Here is an 18,718-nt window from a genome sequence, read left to right as displayed (position 1 = left end):
GAGAGATGCTTCTCGGGTGCAACCTGCAAGTGCAGGAGCCAGGAGGAACATGCCCTGGTTGGATCAGGCTTGGGCAACAGTGCAGCCAAGCAGGGATCTGCAAGGAAAAGCTTTTACACCTTGAGGTATGAGCAGAGCCTAAGGTACAGAAAATGCCTTCAAAAGCCCAGAAGAGGCACCAAAGCTTTGCCACTTCATGGAACTGCAGAGCTACTGTGAAAGACAAATATTCTCTGGGGCCTGAACAGTGACATCCTGGCCGTTCACCAGACCAAGGAATTTTATGATCTGGAGGAAAGACCTACCTCCGGCCCAACATGTCTGCCTGTTGGTTTGATCTCCGTCACACTTTCCTGTTTCTCTGCCATATGTCTCTCCTATTTCCCCCTTCATGGAGCAGAGGTGTGTCTGGAATTTATTTCTACTCTTTATGTCAACAGCCCTTCCAGGTAACTTGTTCCATATGCTGGCTACCCTTTATGTGAAGCGCTCAGCCCGGAGCCTTCCCTTTTTTCCTTGCTCCTACTGGTTTAGATTATGCTTCAGCTTTTCCATGTCGCCAATCTGTGTCTTGTCCAGATCCTGGGCAATTTCTTCCGTTTAATGTACCCACTTTTAACTTAATTGCTTGTTATCAGATTAAGCTAAAGGCTTGCACTTGCTGACTGGCTAAGAAACCTACACAAAAAAAAGAAAAAAGACCCCAACCAACCAAACCAATCCCCCTCTATCTTGGTGCAAGTTCCACTGAAAATTCAAAAATTATAACAATTGCCACCTCTGATTTCCTCCTTTCAGCAATGTTTCAAAGCTTAAACATCTTATTCCGAGTTTGCACATGTCTTTGGATACCATTCAGTTAATTTTGCTGACACTGTGATAGTGTAATATGCCTACAAGCAGTAATCTTGATGCAACCAAACTCAGTAGCTTATTATGGCCATAATGGACAGATTCTAGAAACATTTAAAAAAATCTCTTCTGACTTGAGTAAAATACTTTTTGGGTTTTTTTGGTCCATTTTCTGCCTTGCTCTGAAAATGCAAGGCCACGTCAGCCCTCAGAATACTCCACAAAGGCGATGGGCTGTGACTTCCAGAAGAGGGTGAGTGATTCTGCTTTCCCAGATAGCTCTCAAACACTTCCCTCAAGAGCAGTCCCACCTGGGGAAGGCTTCTCTATCTCTCTTTTGCTTTCTCTGGTGAAAACAGAAAACAAACAAAACAATCCCCCTGCCCCTCCAAAAAACTTAAATACACTCAGATCAGAACCACAGTGTCTACATGAGATAGTCTGAAACTGTTATGATAATAGAGAAGGACTAAACCTTAGTCGTCTCTACCACAGCAAACACGGAGGGACTCCTCTCCTTCTCCTGTTTTCTTCTCATCTCCTCCACACTGGCATGTTTTTAAGCATACAAACTGAATTAATTTTGCTGCTTGTGAAAAGACTTGCTCTGTGAGGAGGGAGGAGAGCGTGCACTGCTCATAAATCAGCTCACAGCACCCAGAGCATCTGCTGGCACCTGGCATGCAGCCCTCTCTCCGTTTAGAGCAAAGGGGGTTTATTAATATCTCAATAAAATGACCTTACTGAATACCAGGCTTGTTTAGCCTCTAGTCCTGACTACACACCTGGCCTAACTTCTTGAGTGTGCAGCGCTTATCGTTATTTACCCAAATTCTTCAGCCTGAAAAAGCAGTAGCCTTGTTTGCTCTTTTGATCCTTCCGGGCTCTCCACAGCAACTAAAGGACCTTTTGCCACTTGAGGGCCAGACTTGCAGGAGCTTTAAGCCCTCCATTCTGGGTACCCATGCCATCTATAAGAGCCTGTAAATGCCACACTCATACCAAGCACACATGGCAGTGAAGAGAACAAGGGCAGGAGTTCCCCGCATCCACCTCACGCCTCATCTGTCCTGCCTGCACTTGCTCCTGAGGCATCAGCCATGCCCCCTTCTACCCCCGAACTAAATGAACAGGCCTTTTAGGGCACAGTTTGTCCACTAGGGGCCTAGAAGAGCCTGTAGCTGCTCACAGGTTTAAGCGAGGACACAGGCAGCCCTGGCACAAACGTCACTGTCAGGCCAGTCTGGAGAGAAGTGAGGTGACGGCCACCACCAGGCCTCCCTGGCACGGGTGGGCAAGCCCAGCTCGGCTACCAACCCTCTTACACAATGGGGCCATCTTGGGGAAAAAACAAACAGTTATGAGGCCTGATTTTGGAAAACCAAACAAAGACTTCGAAAGCGAAGTAGCCTAAACCTTAATCTCTGGCTGATTCCCCCGGAAAAGCTTAAAACAATATATAAAAGTGAGGCTTTTGAGCTGCCTGGAGCCCTTCACTAAGGCACCCGTTCAGGCTTCCCTTTGGTGGAGGCTTTTCCCCTCCACCACGAATGGCAGGTGGCTGAAATGCCACTCGGTATGCGGTGTCCGTGGGATTCCCGTGGAATTCCCATAGGATTCCCGTGGGATTCCCCTCGGCCGAAGGCGGCTGCTCCCGCCTCTCCCCACRGAGGGCGCAGAGCCGGGGCTGCCGCCGCCGGGAGCGGGTCACACSGAGAGCAGAGCCGCTGCTCCCGCTGCGCAAGAAGCCCTGGTACCTCCCGCGCCACCCCCACACCGGGGGCAACAACACCCTCCCCCTCGCACCCTGCAAGCATCACACGATCCACACCTACACCATAAAGAGGCAAACACTTGCCACCAAGGGCCTCTCATCTCTTGCTGAAGCATGGAAGGGCTGCTAATTCAATATACTCACATTGCAATAACTGTAACAGTTCCAACCCCACAGTCTGTGAGCTACCTGTGATCTATCTTCCATTACACACAACAAGGGGGAAGGAAATCCAGCACTGAGTGGTAATACCCAGGAGAAGGCATTAGCCTCTGCTGCCCTCCTCACGCAACTCGAGTCTCCGAGCTGTTCTGGGAGGAACCATAACATCCATTTAAAAACCATGTCGGGGATCTGCTCCTTTAGGGCAGTGCTTCCCCGGACTCTGGACGTCTATTATCCCGGGCTGCCAACACACAGAGCTTCCAGTGATGCATATACTGTGAACAGGAACAAAAGTGACCCACCAGCTACCGCAGAAGATGCATACAGCTGCATATTGCACGGCTAAGGCAGGTAAGACATTTCAGGTGGGTTACTTGCTCTGATCCTCGCACCCAATTAATCAYCACACTCTAACTCATGGATAAGAGAGTCCTAGGAGTGTATTGTGAAGTCCTCACTAATCACCTAAGCAGACAACATCTCAAGGATATTAGAAAAAAAATCAATAAAATTGTGTCTGCAGCCCTGCAAGCCCTTTTTCCCAGAACAATCTAATCTTTGTTCTTGTACAATGACGTAAGCTTTAAGGATCCAGTGAGTACAATTATCTACAAATGTCTTTGTTTATGGTCCACTGACGACTGTTCATGGCTTTTTTCCTTTTTTTAATTCATGAAGAGGCTTTTTTTCCCTTTTCAGTTGATAAACTCTAGTCTCCCAGAGTGTCTACTGAACAAAAAGGACACCCTGTAATAAATAACTGGCAAAAAATAAGGCAAAACAAAACAAAGGAACACACCAAAAAAAAGATGTAGCATCTTTTACTAGTCATTTTGTATATTTACACCAGTTGGGCATTATATCAAAACAAACTTTAAGCTGTTGGAATGACATCCAATTTTTATCAGACGAAGCCAAGTAGCTCTCTATGCTTAACGTATAAGATTTTAGCTTTAACTGCAGTCATTTATTTGCTGTACCAGAATGCTATTTTAACCCAGTTACCTTATTTTTAATTCTTGGGAGAGTTTAGGTTTCTAAAATACCTAAATAAAAAGTGTAATTCTTTAGAGATCAGTATCCAATGAATGCAGAGATCACACAAACAGTAACTATATCATATTTACTCACCTGCATGAGCTCATGGCTGTCAATCAGACTGTCCTCTAGCATCTCCTGGGTCAGCTTGCCCATGGTGCTGTAGAACTCATCTGCAGTTTCACAACACTCGATTTGCCTGCATCAAAAAATATGTTGGACTTTTGTTTTATTCTTACGTGTCATTACACACTTCCAAACCCAAACTGAATTTTCTGCAGTCATAAAATACACACTTCCACTGGTCAGTTTAAGTTCACTGCAATCCTTCCCACACCTTCACAGAATCACAGAACACTTAAGGTTGGAAGGGACCTTTAGAGATCATCCAGTCCAACCCCCTGCTCCAGCAGGGACACCCAGAGCATGGGGCACAGGGCGGCATCCAGGCGGGTTGGGAAGATCTCCAGAGAAGGAGACTCCACAGCCTCCCTGGGCAGCCTGTGCCAGGGCTCKGGCACCCTCACTGTCAAGAAATTTTTCCTTAAGTTCCCGTGGAACTTCTGATGCTTCAGTTTGTGGCTGTTTCCTCTTACCCTCAAATAATAAGGTCACGCAGCTCACACTGGAAATATCGGTGCAGTAAGAGAATGGACTGAGCACAGTTTTCTGGCCTGACTGCACATGACAAAGTCTCCGCACATGTGAGGACAGGTTCTTCAATCTGCTCCTTTTGCTTCTGCAGCTTGAAAACTGGTAAGTGCTGCCTCCTGCTAACACCAGGGAAAGCTGAATGCCCTGCCTGAACTGCCTCTTGGCCGAAGAGGAAAAGGTTGTTTGTCCGGAAAACACTCCAGTGGAGAAAGGCAATGTGTGTATGTATCTATGACTGTATTCACTCAAATTGTGCTCACGCAATGCAGAACAGGTCTGTCACACACTGCATACCTATGAACACTACTTTCCAATTGGAAAAYGTCCAATTTTTCACTTTTCTCAAGTAGAAACTTGAATATAAAACATAAWATCAAACATAAAACATGAAATCAATAGGAAAAATAAAATTGAACACAAAATGTTACCTAAAGGAAGAGAAGAAAGACTAAGGCACCTCTGTGAGATGCTTCAATGGACCTTAGGTCAGGCAACAAACATCCTTTCCCATGAAGGGAAAAATGTGTTTTACTTCTATCCCAGAACAGAAATCTGTCACCTCAGAAATACGGGGAATGAGTCTGAGCTTTACAAACATGTGTCATCGCATAGGAYTGAGTGCAGTAAGTGCCTCTTGTCAAATTAATATTGTAATACCTTACAAAGACATGCAAAAAATACTCTTCTTTCACACATATACACCTACAGATTGGTCAGCTTAGCTACATATGTTACAAGCTGCTGTGCAACAGCTTGATTAAAGGATCCACTGGCCTGATCCGATTAGAAAAGCTTTGAACTTTCAAGGCCCTTCTTCAGACCTCTCTGAATAAAAATTAATCTTATTCCCACCAGTTTTGCTGAGAACCCTTGTCTGACCTTTAAACAAAAGATAATTTATAGCTGGAGACAGGGAAACAAAGAAGAGTAATAAACCACTGATTRGCTAAAATTTATCAGTTTTTTGCACTTAAAACAACTTCTACACAAAGACACCATTAAAATTTCCAATATTAATTTATCTTTGGAGCATCTTCAGGAGGAAAATAAATATTATCATCCTCATCCTGTGGTTTAGAAGTTTATAGCTTTAAAAGAGACTTAACTTTTAATTTCTTCCTGTTTATTGCCAAGTAATCCACATTCTCTTAATGTGGTTTGGGTGTCTTAGAGCTATACACAAGTTATGTTTTCCTTCCTGAAAAATATCCTTAAAGAAAAGRAGCACACATTCTTTGGTAGGAAATCTAGCTCTAGCTCTAATAGTTCTAGAAAGATCTACTAGGAAGGATCTCTAGTTGGAAAAAAAACATCAGTTCAAGAATTGCTCCATCTGAAATCACTGTTTTGAGTAAAATTTACTGAATGACCTATTATTCATCTAAGCTTTATCTCAAGTATTAAAAAAAATGAAATATTTATGTCTGTAAGATGATGCTTGGGACCAATTTTGCCATTAGCTTTTGGTCTAAAATCTAAGTCTAGYAAGCTGTCTTGAGAAAAAGAAAAATACAGGCTGGAGAAGTAAATTGCATTTCTCCTTGGGGCTTCATCAGCACAAAAYGGCATCAGGCTAGCAAGTATTTCAAAAAGGAGCTCTAAAATGCMTTTTTTGTTGATTAAGAGAGCAGTGGTCAAGATAACAGGGCAAGGTATCTAAGTCCCTGCCACTAAAAAATAAAAATAGAACAACAAAATCCAAAAAGGTGTCAAGGTGGACATGGATTTTTTCATGGCCTTTGGCACATAGCATTTATGACACAGTGCCCTGAGTTGGCCTAACTAAGACAAGATTGCCATGATTTTGAGTTGACCACTGCTGGCAGCAGAGCAGGATTTCTCTGCCATGGTTAGGCTCAGCATGGACTAACTTGAGGCAACTTCCACCTGGGTAACACGGCCGTTCCGGTTGATCCAAGCTGCATTTCCCAGCTGACAGCAGGCTGTGTAACAGCTGGGTTTCCATGGAATAGCCTCCTCCTTTCAAAGTCTAGCTGCTGGAATGACACTGCCTTTTTCCTGAAGGATCAGAAGGCACAACTCGATCTCTTGATCTACCGTGGGAATCCACAATAGGAAACCAATATTGAACTATGGAGCTACTACTGAAATCTTAACATAATTCAGCTAAAAGAATGATTAAATAATTAAAAAAAAACAAACAAAAAAGTAATGGGTATGTAGACAATTATCACAGAAATTTATCTTCCTCAATACCTTCAGTATCTTATGGACTCACATATTACTTTCCCAATGTCCTTGTTTTTAACCTGGCCATTCCTTAAGTCTCTTTCCCCCAGAACACAAGCAAAACATTTTAAGAAAGCACTTCCCACAACATCTGCATGTCTAGAAAAATATTTATGGAAAGCTGACAATTGTGAGACTCTGATCCTTGTCTCTCGTTTCGCTTCTCTAAATCTCCCTTTTACGAGGACAGTATTTAGTGGAGGAGAAATGAACAAAACCACAATCTCCTTCCAGCCAAAACACAGGGCCAATCTTCTTTGACTTCCTCCTCTCACGTGATAACATTAATCATGAACTTRCTGAAATTCAATTGTTTAGTTTTTATGACCTTTTTCTGCATCTCTGCTTATCACACCACTGCTGATTTCTGTTAAGTGCCCCCTTATCTGTCCTGAAGTCCTATCAAGCCACAGTAGCTTGGTGTGCAGTGTGATTAACTTGCTCACTTGGTCTTAACTCTTATATATCATTTCCCTMCTCCAATCCTTTCAATTTTTGTAACTCACACACTTTATTTTTGCCTTGATTAGATTGAATGGTAAATTCTTCAGATCAATGACTTTCTTTTTAACACGTTATGAGTTGAAACATTTGTAATTGCTGCTTTTAAGTGCACAGAGACTCAGTGCTCGAGCAACTTTAATCTAGAGGTACAGTATGAAGTAGTGAGACACAATGGGGCTACAGCTAGCTTAATCCTAACGGGAATGATCCATGAAAGTTTAACTCATGAAATGAACAAGTAAAGGTCTTGGGCAATTATTATTCTAATTATCATTCTTCAGATTCAAAATGAAACACACTAAATGAATGACAAAACATTACTGRCCTGTGCTGCTAATCTATTTTGAAAGAAAAAAAAAAGAAATCTTCAAGGAGAGAGCAGAATGTAACTTCCAGGGGTTTAGTCTCAAGAAAAGAAGAAGGAAAATGAGTACTGGTAGGTGTCACAAGGAAAAAAAAATGATATAGCTGCTCATTTCATCAAACGATATAGCTCTCATTTCACCTGAGAGAAGTTTCCAGCTGCACTAGCAACTGCTTGGCCTGTAAGAACCGGCACTTTGCACTCGAGTGACAAAACTCATTTCTCCAGGAAGACTGTCTGTTCTCTTCGGACAGCAAATATTTGCTATGACAGCAGAGGTGGTTAAGAAGAACTAATGATCCCCACATTTTGTTCTATATGGCAGGTATCTGAATCCATCAAAGATTTTAATAAAAAGTCGAGTAGAATGTGTTTAGAAGTACAGAAATTCAAGAAAACTTGTTAACTGGACTTAACAAAAAAATAACGATGTAATACTAAATCACCCTGTTAATAATAACTCTTTTCTTGGGTAGRGCCATTGGTCTCACACCCTTAAGTTCCTCTGCTTGGAAGGCAAAAATGAGGGAAATAATATTCCCAAATTCAGGTACCTAAATTAAGCCACCCTCAAGTCTCCCTGTATTTCTTTCCATAGAGTATTTACAATCTCCTTCAGTTTTTCTCTGTTTTTGAAAATCCATACAATATTTCAGGATAAAATGAAGACATTCTACACAAGCAACACAAATAACTGGAGACATCTGCTGCAGGAAGGGTTAATTCATTACCAAGCCCATCTTTCTGCAGCCACGATGATGTTCTCCAGCACACATTTTTGAAGAAGACACAGAGACACTTCATGTAGACTTTTCAAAGCAAAAGTATTCTCTTGAAAGACCACATCTTGTTTAAATTTGAAAACATGTTATTCAGAACAACATATATGTTATATACTTTGCTCATATTAAAGACAAAAGCAGCTAAAAGATGGTCACTTACTCTCCCAGTTTTGCCCAGATAGCCAGGGCTACTCTCAGAATTATTTCAGAGCCTTCAAAGAACACGGAATCCCAGATCTTCAGGACCGTGTGGTTAGGCAGGCAAGTGGCAAAGAGAGTCAGAAACCACTGCATTGTGAAGACGTTTGTAAGAGGGGGTTCGTAGCCTCCTGCAAGAAAAAAATAAAAGAAAAAATCCTGAAAGTTGTTCTGATTCTCCTGTTATTTTCCAAGCAGTATAAACCGATGCAGTTCTGTAAGCCTGAATCTACCAGTCATTCTAGTACTTCTGTTACTTTCACTTTGCTGCACTGCAGACAGCCCTGAGCAGCACCCTTGGCATCTTCCCCAAAGCCACGAGAGCTAAATGTTTTACTTAAAACATACAAACAAACAAAYATTTCTGCAGAAACTTAAAAAAAAAATTAATGGAGAAAAAAAAAGAAGCCTTTAGCTGCATGGAGGTGACCCTCCTTTAAAGTCTTACCTGTTGTATTAAAGTCCTAACATACTGTCTTTGCTAAGCTTCTGTCCACCTAGCAAAGTGGCTGTAACACACTTGGTTTTCTGACATGTGAAGCAGTTGGCTGTTATCTTAAGACAAGATATGCTATTTCAGCTTGAAATTCTTGTTATGCTCAGAGTGATGTATGCAGCCGAGTGCCAGCTGAYGGATTGGAGACTATGACCCAAAGAGGCTGCCTCCTGCAGAAACACTTTCAAGCAGCAAATGCTTTCTTAACGTGCTTGGTCCTTATACCGTTTGGGCAGGATGCTCTTTATTTACTACTGCGATATGGTAGCAAGAATACCTGAAATGCACAGTGCACAGTCAGCTCTCAGGTCGTAAGGAAGTGTTGTTCTGTATCTGTGTATTGATAGGCATCCAGGTGAAGAAATAATAACCAGCCACACTCGCTCTGACCTCGTAACACCTCCCAGAACAGCCAAGGAGCTGACACACGTCCCGCCAAGGTCACCCTTGCACTAAGCTTTGTTACGGTGTCATCACCCACAATTTATGTGTTGTCAACACAATTCTGTTTGGAGTCAAATCTTAGACCAAAGTTCTCCCTCTTTATTTTTCGTAAGAGAGCTGTCAATTTAAGCTCATCAATAATGGAAATGGTCATTTTTCTTTCACAATTTAAGAATATATATTCCAAACTGCATATTTATGTAAMTATTTAAAAGAGCAGTGTTTATTAGGTAAATATTTTTGGACCAGTGTTCAAACAAAACAATAGCAAGAAGGAATTTAACTGCATCATCTGTCAAACCTACCTCCACTTTCTCTGTTAGCAGCTTTTTGCAGGGTATCTAAGTGCTGGGACAGTTCGGGAAGTTTCATTCTTAAAAGATCTCGGAAAACAGCCATATCCACAGAAAGAGCCCGGAGATTATTGACGAAATAGCTATCAGGAAGTACCTTATCAATTAGGTAAATCATGATCTGCAAGAAAATCAAATGTAAGTGTAGGATTGTAAGTGTCTGTTATCTTCTAAGAACAACAACAACTTGACGACACTGATGAGATTTTTAACAGGAATCATTCAAAGAAAATTTCCTCTATGATATAAAGTAGGAATATTGCATTATGTTCTTACTATTATAGATCATTTCTATAGAATGAAATATTAAATACTATCTAGTTGAACTCTATTTTCAAAAGCTTTATATTTTAGGAGCTTTAAGTGAAATAAGGTATTTAGTATATTTAACATTATCTAAGAAAAAATAAACACATCATTCTCTGAAAAGCCACAATCATCTTTTATTAGTTTGACCCCAACTCACATGTATTACTTAAGGAAATCTGGATGTGACTTTGGCACATCCTGTATTAAGCTGGACTTTTTGTGATACAAGGTTTATGAATAAAGCTCTTAATTGGAATAGAAAATACCTAAGAAATAAAAAACTGCAATGAATAAAGTAGTCCAGACAGTAGCTTCAAAACTATTCATTCTTATTTTAAATCATACTTTGTGTTTTCCTAGCAATTAGTTTTAACAGGCAGTAGATGTTTTAGCCTCCTCACCGAAGCTGCCAAAGGAAGTGGAAGGTTTCGGCTGCCTCTGCAGCCTGGGGGAGCTATGGGGATTATGAGACAACTTCTTTTGAAGCTCCACTCACTACTGACAGAAATGCTGACAGTGATAACATTCAAACTGTCCACTTCAGCTTAGACAGGATAACAAATAATTCACAAATACAAACCCACATATTCCTTTGAGTCCTGCTCCTTCAAGCTGTCTACAAATTGATGCACTGGTTTATTCTAAAATTCACCAACTTTAAGCAATCCTCCAGGATGCAACAACAACAACAAATCTACTCACTTTCAGGGCATCCCCTTCGTTGCCCTCCATCACTTCCAGGATGAGGGCAGCTAGGATGTTAAAGCCTTGACAGTAGCCAACAGATTTATTCCACCTGGCATAAGCCAACAACACTCGCTTCAACACCACTCGATCTTGCTCTGCCTCCTGGCCACAGTAGGAACTGCAGCCAGTTCGGTGAAGGTCCTTTAAAGAAGCGGGGGGAAAGGAACAAAATAAGACATTTCAAAGAGTTTAGGAGATTTGTGAGTGAAAGGCAAAACATGCACCACAGTTTTGATTATCTCATGAGTAATATGTATAGTCTTAAATTACCAAGTRCAGATGACAATGAGGAACCCAAAGCAATGAGGAACCCTTTGCTCTGCGTCCCCTCAGGGCAGGGACTGCAGAACAGACAACCTCTCCTAGGGAAGCAGGCCGAGACCCAAAGCACCACAACAGAAAATTTGTTAAGCTCTTGCTCCAAAAAGGCTACTGGCTTAAGTGAGAAATGGCAATCAGCTCAGGAAAATGCAGAGGCAAAGATGTTTCACTAATGTGAAATAACTGAAAGTATGCTCAATACTTGCACTATATCGCCTTTAATCCAAGTAAATATCTGTATTTATTTCTAAAATACAGAGAAGAAGAATGCTTTGGTACTTCCCCCCTTAGTCTCCAGAAAAATTGTCCAAAATGTTCTAAAAATAGCATTTTTTTTCAGTAAACACCAATCAAATGCAGAAGGATCAAAAAAAGCAGAAAAAAACAAAATGCAGAAAAAGGACAGAAAAAAGGCAGAAGAAATAATTTTGGTGGACCAAGGGAAATTAAGGAATAATTTTTGCCAATGCAGAAGCAAAAAAAAAAAAAAAAAATCTAAACTTTGTTTCTTAAAAAACAAATCGCTTTTCATTAAAAAATTACTTGACTACCTTTACTATCTGGATGCCCATGGAGTCGTCATCAGGATTGCTTCTTTCATTGAACGTGAAGCGCATCGTTTTATCCCAGTCGATGGCTATGCTGTGCAAGTACTGGTCAGCCAGGGTCAGCCAAACCTGGGAAGGCACGAAGCAAGCCCGCAAAACGTGTGATCTCTCAGGTGGAACAGGAGCAGTTCATATATACATACTTAGATGAACTTCACTAGCTCTTCACCCATGTAGGACCTGCTCTCAGACTCGGATTATGTAGAAGAGAACTCTATTCAAAAYGATTTCTGAATAACCAAGGTCATATCTAGCTCCCTAGGGGACGGCAACGGTCAGCACTGAAGTGTGTCCATCTGAGAACGTCCTGCAAAGATGAGAGCCCGTTGCCAGAAGCTGGATCCACCCGGTCCTCCCAGATGGACGTCCATCCTCCTGCAAGGACCTCCTGGCCAGGTGTGCCCTCCTGCCCTCACCACCCACAAGGACATCGTGAAAGGGTAACGCAGCTCCAGGTCTGCTCAKATTCCACCACGGATCCATCTCTCCTGCAAACTCCACATAGAAACCCAGGAGCGCTGCTCTCTCCCAGAGGTCTCTTCTGATCAACATTACAGAAGAGGAGTGTCCAGTATAAAATATTTGGGATTAATCCCAAGGAATTACTTAGATCAGAGTAAGTTATTCATAAGTGGGCTTGCTAGCTGCTGACACTACAGGTAGTTTTGAAAACAAACATTTTGACTACCCAATAATTACCAAAACAAATGTATATCTGTACACTCAAGTTAAAGATTGGACCTTCATTAAGCACTTGAGAAGTTCCTGAACACTAGACACAATAGATCATACAAYGACAGAGCAGGGAAGGGAAGGGCTTTTCCCTTCAGAAAATGGAAAGAAATCATGAGCACAAGCAATTAAGTTTTATATTAGCCATTAACCCGCCCAAGAGAGAAAAGCAATTCAGATACTTCCCACAGAGTATTCCCACTTAGACATTGCTCGCTGAGGGAATTTATAGCCAGCTCACACATTCCCTGAATTTAAGCATCGCTTCCCAGGCTTTTGCAAAGGGAATGTGCGCGGGAATGCCGCCAGGCTCTGCCCCCAAGCAGCCTTTGGCACCGCTGTCACTGGGTTCTTCATTTGTGCCAGCCCCAGAGCACAGACGTTTCGAGCCACAGCTGCAGTGCAGATGTCCTCCTGCCCCTCCTGCTGCCAGCGAAGCAGAACATCACCCAGGCTGCCAACACATCCGATACTTCATCCTGACAGCAATCCTAAAATGACTGGGAAACCAGGGCTTAAAATGACTGAGAAACCAGGGAATAGTATGAAAAGGTCTCCACTTTTTTCACTGCTTCCCTGGTTTCTATGACGTGACCATGTGTGAGCAGTGGGCGGGCTGAGGAAGGCGAGTGAGAGGAGAGACATCTGCCACTCCTGCACTGGAGGAACAAAAGCACAAGGGCAGTTCTGAGACACTTACTGGGACGTGGAAGAGAACTGTAAGGGAGGAAAGGGGCTACTGCGCCGATGTGACGAGTCACTGGAGTCACAGGTCAAACATAAAAATGTGGTGATGTGAGGCAAGTGGTGGCCCTGTAATTCTTCCGTTTCCTTCCCCCAATTTATAAACAGACTGAACAGTATAGGTTGGGAAGGTCCAAAATACCAAAATCAATACCAAAAGCATTAAAAAGGATACTGTTCAAAATATATTTAATACATATATATATATAAATATTTTTAGTAAAACTGCATTCTAAACCTGAGACCATGTTTCTCATATAATTTTTAAAAAAGACAAATTCTTCTTCTTTTAATACTAGGGAACATCAAGTACTGTTAAAGCAGGCACTAAGGTAGATTTTATGTTCTCCCACTAGAYCCTTTCCTGCAACACTAACTCACTGTAATTTCACATTAATGGCACTTTCTACCACTCAGCATCACTGCTGGATTCCCCTATCAAAGCAACCTGCCTTTTCACATCAAATATGTCTATGAGGCCCCAGCACGAGCACTTATCAATTTTGCCTTCATGACAGYCTCCACTGGAGAGATGCTCTCCTTTCAGCTGCTCTTCAGCTGCTGGGCAGCTTCGCCAACACAGTCCCTCAAAACGCACAAAATAAAACAATAATATCTGCATTGGAACAGACTACCTAAGCCCCAAGTAGGAATAACCTCACTGGTGTAAACACCATCTTCACGCGTGTCCTTGGGCTCTTCGGCTGCCCTATAAGGTGATCGCTGAAGAACATTATCTATGAGGAATCCCCAGGACAAGCTAAGACTCCAGAACACGTGTGCAGAACACTGCCAATAGTGGYGGTGTTCATCCCTGTGCCTTGTGAGACACCTCCAAGCTCACACGAGTACCTACCTTCCGCCGCCACTCCTTGGGGATGCCCGTCGGCAACCTGGCCACRGCCTTGAGGGCATCGTGCCACTAAAAGCAAAAACATTCAGAAARGGTAAAAATATGCCATTAGTTCAATGCAGCAACAGGGTAAAATCCACACCCCCGCAGACGGCTACATGCATCTCATTTTTCTGACCACATTTCTTAACCTATTTTCAGGAAAAAAATATGAATTAAGGATACAGCAAAAACRAAACATTCTAGGATACAAAGATTTACAAGATATCTTAAAAAACAAAAACTACTGCAGTTTCCAAATACTAGTGGACCAACTCTTTATGGAATCAGAAATAATAYGCAGACCTTATGAAGACAGAGCGAAGCACTTTTGAAATAGAGCTAGTGCTTTTATCAAGAAGAATCCCAAATTTCAAGTACAGAGAGAAATGAAATAAATTACCTGCTGAAAACCATTCTGACCTAAAGATGGCTCAAGAGTGAATTTCAATTTTGTGTCAACCCCTAGAAACAAAAAGGGAGAATATTAGTGATCATGGTTTTGGTCTAGTTCAAAAAGGAAAAAAATCAAATAAAACAAGGTTTCAACTCTGTTTGTTTGAATAACTACATTTCAGTCTGTTTCTCTCAAGTCTTATCTTCAYAGGGAATTCAAGGCGTATGGTAAAAATATACATAAACAATGTCTTTAAATTCCTATATTTCCCTCTTCACTCTAATGCAGTAGTTCAGTGTGATTCCTTTAACTTAAAATCATGTGGTTTGCTGTATTCTAAAGGCTATATCTGAACATTTCAAACTCCCAAATGGTCACAGAGAAAAAAAAATATACAGAGACAAGGAGGTTTTTTGCACTTATTTCAACTCTCTGATGTTAAAACACTCGATACTTGTTTCTAACTTTGCCATGTTAAAAATTATTCTATTGCACAGGCCACTAAATACATGAGAATCCTTCAAGCCACATTTGGTCAGTGTCTACATTTAAGCTTAGGTTTTGTTTTCACCATAAAATCAAATTACGTTAATTTTACGTCCAATGGTAGCAGAGGTGCCATAAGACGCAGCATTTTATAAAATATTAGGCTCCCAAGCCCRGCCTACCCAGGACCTCAGCCACTGGAGATGCTGCGCTTTTAATTAACAGTTTTAATTAATATTTTTAATTAACACTTTTACTGTGGCGCCCGTGCCGCRCGCTGCACACCTGGGTGCTCCGGGCGCCGCTGTCCAGAGGGCCGGTGCTGAACCCTGTGGCCCTGGCGCCCAGCGAGGCCGGCTCTGTTTCCCCCTCTAATTTAGWGGGACAAATTGCTGCATTTTTGGACTATTTTCCAGAGCTTTTCTCCTCTTCTCACAACAGCAAGCCTAACATTTTGGAGTGTGCATTTTAACAGCCATATAAAAAGAACTTTAATCCGGCAAGGTGTTAAGTAAATGCAATCCATGCAAATCAACTGACACCAGGAATAGTGGGTGCTTTGGGAGGCTAAGGCTCTGCGTGCGACAAAACGCAAAACTGTAGTGGCATTTGCTAGTGCTCGAGCGCTAAACATCTGTCAGCATTTGCATACTGGATTGGTGATGAGAAAATTCAGACCTAGCTGCCAGATTCATAGGAAGACAAAGCCCCATCCTCCAGGTCTGGGGGACGGAGCGGGGGGAAATGAAAGAAAAGAGAGGCAAACAAAAAAAAAAATGGTATTATTTAGAGTATTTTAAAGTGCAACACTGAGAATTAACAGTTATTCCTCTAAGTAACTGTTTATTAGCATTATTCTGCTGCTGGACTCCAAGGCACTCAGCATAGATTCCTAATAGACAAAGCTCTCAATAATCCCTTGAAACAATGTAATAATGCCAGGAATGCACCAWGACACCATCCCATCGTATTTGCTGTAAATGTGGAAAAGGCAGTCTCCTTCCCAAGCGGTCTCGTGGCAATACTGGCCACCCAAGTACCTGCACAAAGACACCGTGCCCAGATCTCCTTTCGTTAAGGCAGCCTGTCCAGCGCTGCCCGGTAGTGAAGAAGCCAAAACCTTCCAAAATCATCCTGTGTTCACTTCCAAGACAACAGCCAGATATGCAGCATTTCGGTTTTCCAAGAGTTAAAGACCCCTGAAATATCTGTTTGTCTTATAAAGTGCAAAAGAAAGTAGCAAATACAGATGGAGAGGTGTACAAAAGAGCAAGCATGGTCAAAGCATGAACATACCTCATAGCAAAACAGAATTAGCTGTCATTTATACAAGTATTATGACCAGGAATCTCACACAGGGCAGTGAGATCAAGACTCTTGGATCTCACGCTATAAAAGCTTAGATATCACAGCAGGGAATTGAACAGGTGGGACAAATACTAGAATTAAGAATTACATCCTATGGTAACATGGGCTACAYGGCTGGGTATCTCTGTACAGTGAGAAATAGTAATGTCTTGTAGAARTCGTGGAGCTTATACAGAAGCCATGGAGCTTACGTCTCCTTACTCATTCCCACTCCCAGTTATATGTCCAGAAACTACTCCCRAATCGCATGACATGATGTTTTGGGTCAGCTGGCGCGACAGGGGGGAGGCAAGAGCAAGGGGCAGTGAACCAGGGATTCGCTCCCAATGTCCAGGGATGGCGCCTTATTCCTGTTCATATAACCCGCTGAAGGGTTCAGATTCCTCAAAAACAGAAAATTAGGACATGGTTCAACAACACCACTGTGTATAAAGATAAAATTTGTATAAAGCATGCAGGTCACACGCTTTCAATGCACGCTTGATGTCTGAAGAAATCATTAACTCCTGTAGGCAGGAATTTGTTGGGAGCACACGATTTACCTGTTTTATGGATACACATGTACGCGTGGGTGTCGATGGCTGTCACTGGTCAAATTCCTGAACGCCAAAGCAGAGCCTCTCCCCTTGGAACGAGGTCACCCAAATAAGTGCAGAAAAGCTACTTGAAGTAAAAACTGGCCCTTGGCCTTCCCCCATAAAACACACTAAGCCTCTAGCAATGAAAGGCTGAAAGAGGGAAGAGCATCCAGCCGGGATTGCCAAGCCTTGCATTGCAGGCTCAAAACGCAGCCCAGGACAGCAAAACGAGCCCCAAGGGCAGGGAAAAACCTGGGAGCAGCCAAGTACCCGGGCGAGGAACCAAGCCCGCCCTGCGCAGCTCCGCTTGCCCAGCAGGACGCAGTCCAAGCCCGAGCCTTTCTCCGAAGCACTTGGCCAGGAGCAGCGCGGGAAGGTGACCTGTTCCGGCACACGCACAGGAGCCGCAGCAGCCGCGCAGCTCCAAGCTGACACTGCAGCCTCCCGGCTGCTCTAAATGCTCCCGGTGAACCTCTCCCGTGGAAAGTCCATGAATATTGTATGGAAAAGAAACAAAGAAAAAGGCCTAAAGGGGAGGAGTTAGAATTTGGGAAAGAAAAAATGGACGCATGAAGCGCCATCCTATTGTCGTTTCTTGCTTCAGAAAGATTCATAGTTTTACCACCCTATAATTTATCTCTAAAAATATGTATTCATCTGTCGAACAAGGATAAAAGTAACAACCTTAGTAATCCTACACGAACTATCCTGCTGTGAAGAGCCACGGCCCAGTGGTAAATATCAAGGCACACCTAAGATCTGCATCTCCAGAAACTTCTCAATATAAACAGGGAGCGGGTACAGACCACCACAGAAATTTGACGAGAACTTGGTTAACTTATTTCTAAAAAGCCTCATTAAAGCCTCACCTCCATCACTACACAGAAACATGCATCCTGAATGATGCTACTGCATTTATCTAGCAAGTCAGGACCACAGAAATGCCAAAGCAAGGGGACTTCCTAGCCCCAGGACTTGGCATTCAAGGTTACGCCTCCCATCACCTCTTCCCATCTTCCTGGCAGGACGTGAATGCCAATGCCCAGATAACGGCATTACCTAGAATACTGGAAAGCTGAAGGGAGCGGGGAGCAGGGAGGATTAGGAGTGAGGAAGCTCCTCAACAACCACAGCTCAAGGAAGCCACAGCAGAAGGTACCTGGGAGCTCATTAAGGACAAGCTCCCTGCCAAGGCCAGAAGCCCCGCGGGACTCACCGGAGCGGAGCAGCAGGCAGCACTAGGTGGTTCCTAAGGCCGACGCGATCCGAGTGCCGGCCCCACACGCAGCGGCCGCACCGGGAAGATGCAGCTTGCGCCTTCCTGAGCACTGCTCCAGGGCTTGACACGCGCGCACACACATACGTGTCTATCCTACACAATCATACGTGAGGATCAGGCACGGAGCAACAGCACCCCAGYCACTAGTGACAGCTCAGACACTATAAACCACATTTTAGATTTCCAAGGCTTGATAGAAACGGAATGACCCGACGCTTTGCCAGCAAGAAAGGACGATCCAGCCCCGCKCACAGCCCCCTCGGCAGCGCTTTGGCTGGAGGCCGCTCTCCAGCTGCTGAACGGCCACCGGCCTCCTAAGAGACCCCAGCACTGAAGAAGATCCGCACATAAATAAAGAAACAAAGAAAGAAGGAGAAGGAGAA

General features: G+C 43.0%; 1 protein-coding gene across 1 annotated transcript in view; it reads right to left on the bottom strand.

Annotated features, from left to right (window-relative positions):
* TBC1D30 (TBC1 domain family member 30) overlaps positions 1–18,718 on the bottom strand; it is a 43,913-nt gene that overhangs the window by 7,558 nt on the left and 17,637 nt on the right. Inside the window, exons 3-9 of the mRNA XM_026052760.1 lie at positions 14,631–14,692; positions 14,192–14,257; positions 11,803–11,928; positions 10,886–11,071; positions 9,827–9,995; positions 8,544–8,712; positions 3,923–4,028 (exon numbers count right to left, since the gene is read on the bottom strand). Coding sequence (XP_025908545.1) covers positions 3,923–4,028; positions 8,544–8,712; positions 9,827–9,995; positions 10,886–11,071; positions 11,803–11,868 — 696 coding nt within the window. The 5' untranslated portion in view covers positions 11,869–11,928; positions 14,192–14,257; positions 14,631–14,692. The remainder of the gene's footprint in view (positions 1–3,922; positions 4,029–8,543; positions 8,713–9,826; positions 9,996–10,885; positions 11,072–11,802; positions 11,929–14,191; positions 14,258–14,630; positions 14,693–18,718) is intronic.

The sequence above is a fragment of the Nothoprocta perdicaria genome, unplaced genomic scaffold (assembly GCF_003342845.1).
Source record: "Nothoprocta perdicaria isolate Ctin4 unplaced genomic scaffold, notPer1 scaffold_91, whole genome shotgun sequence".
NCBI lineage: Eukaryota > Metazoa > Chordata > Aves > Tinamiformes > Tinamidae > Nothoprocta > Nothoprocta perdicaria.
Note: the sequence above shows the minus strand (reverse complement) of the source record. Positions and strands in the feature narration are given on the sequence as shown.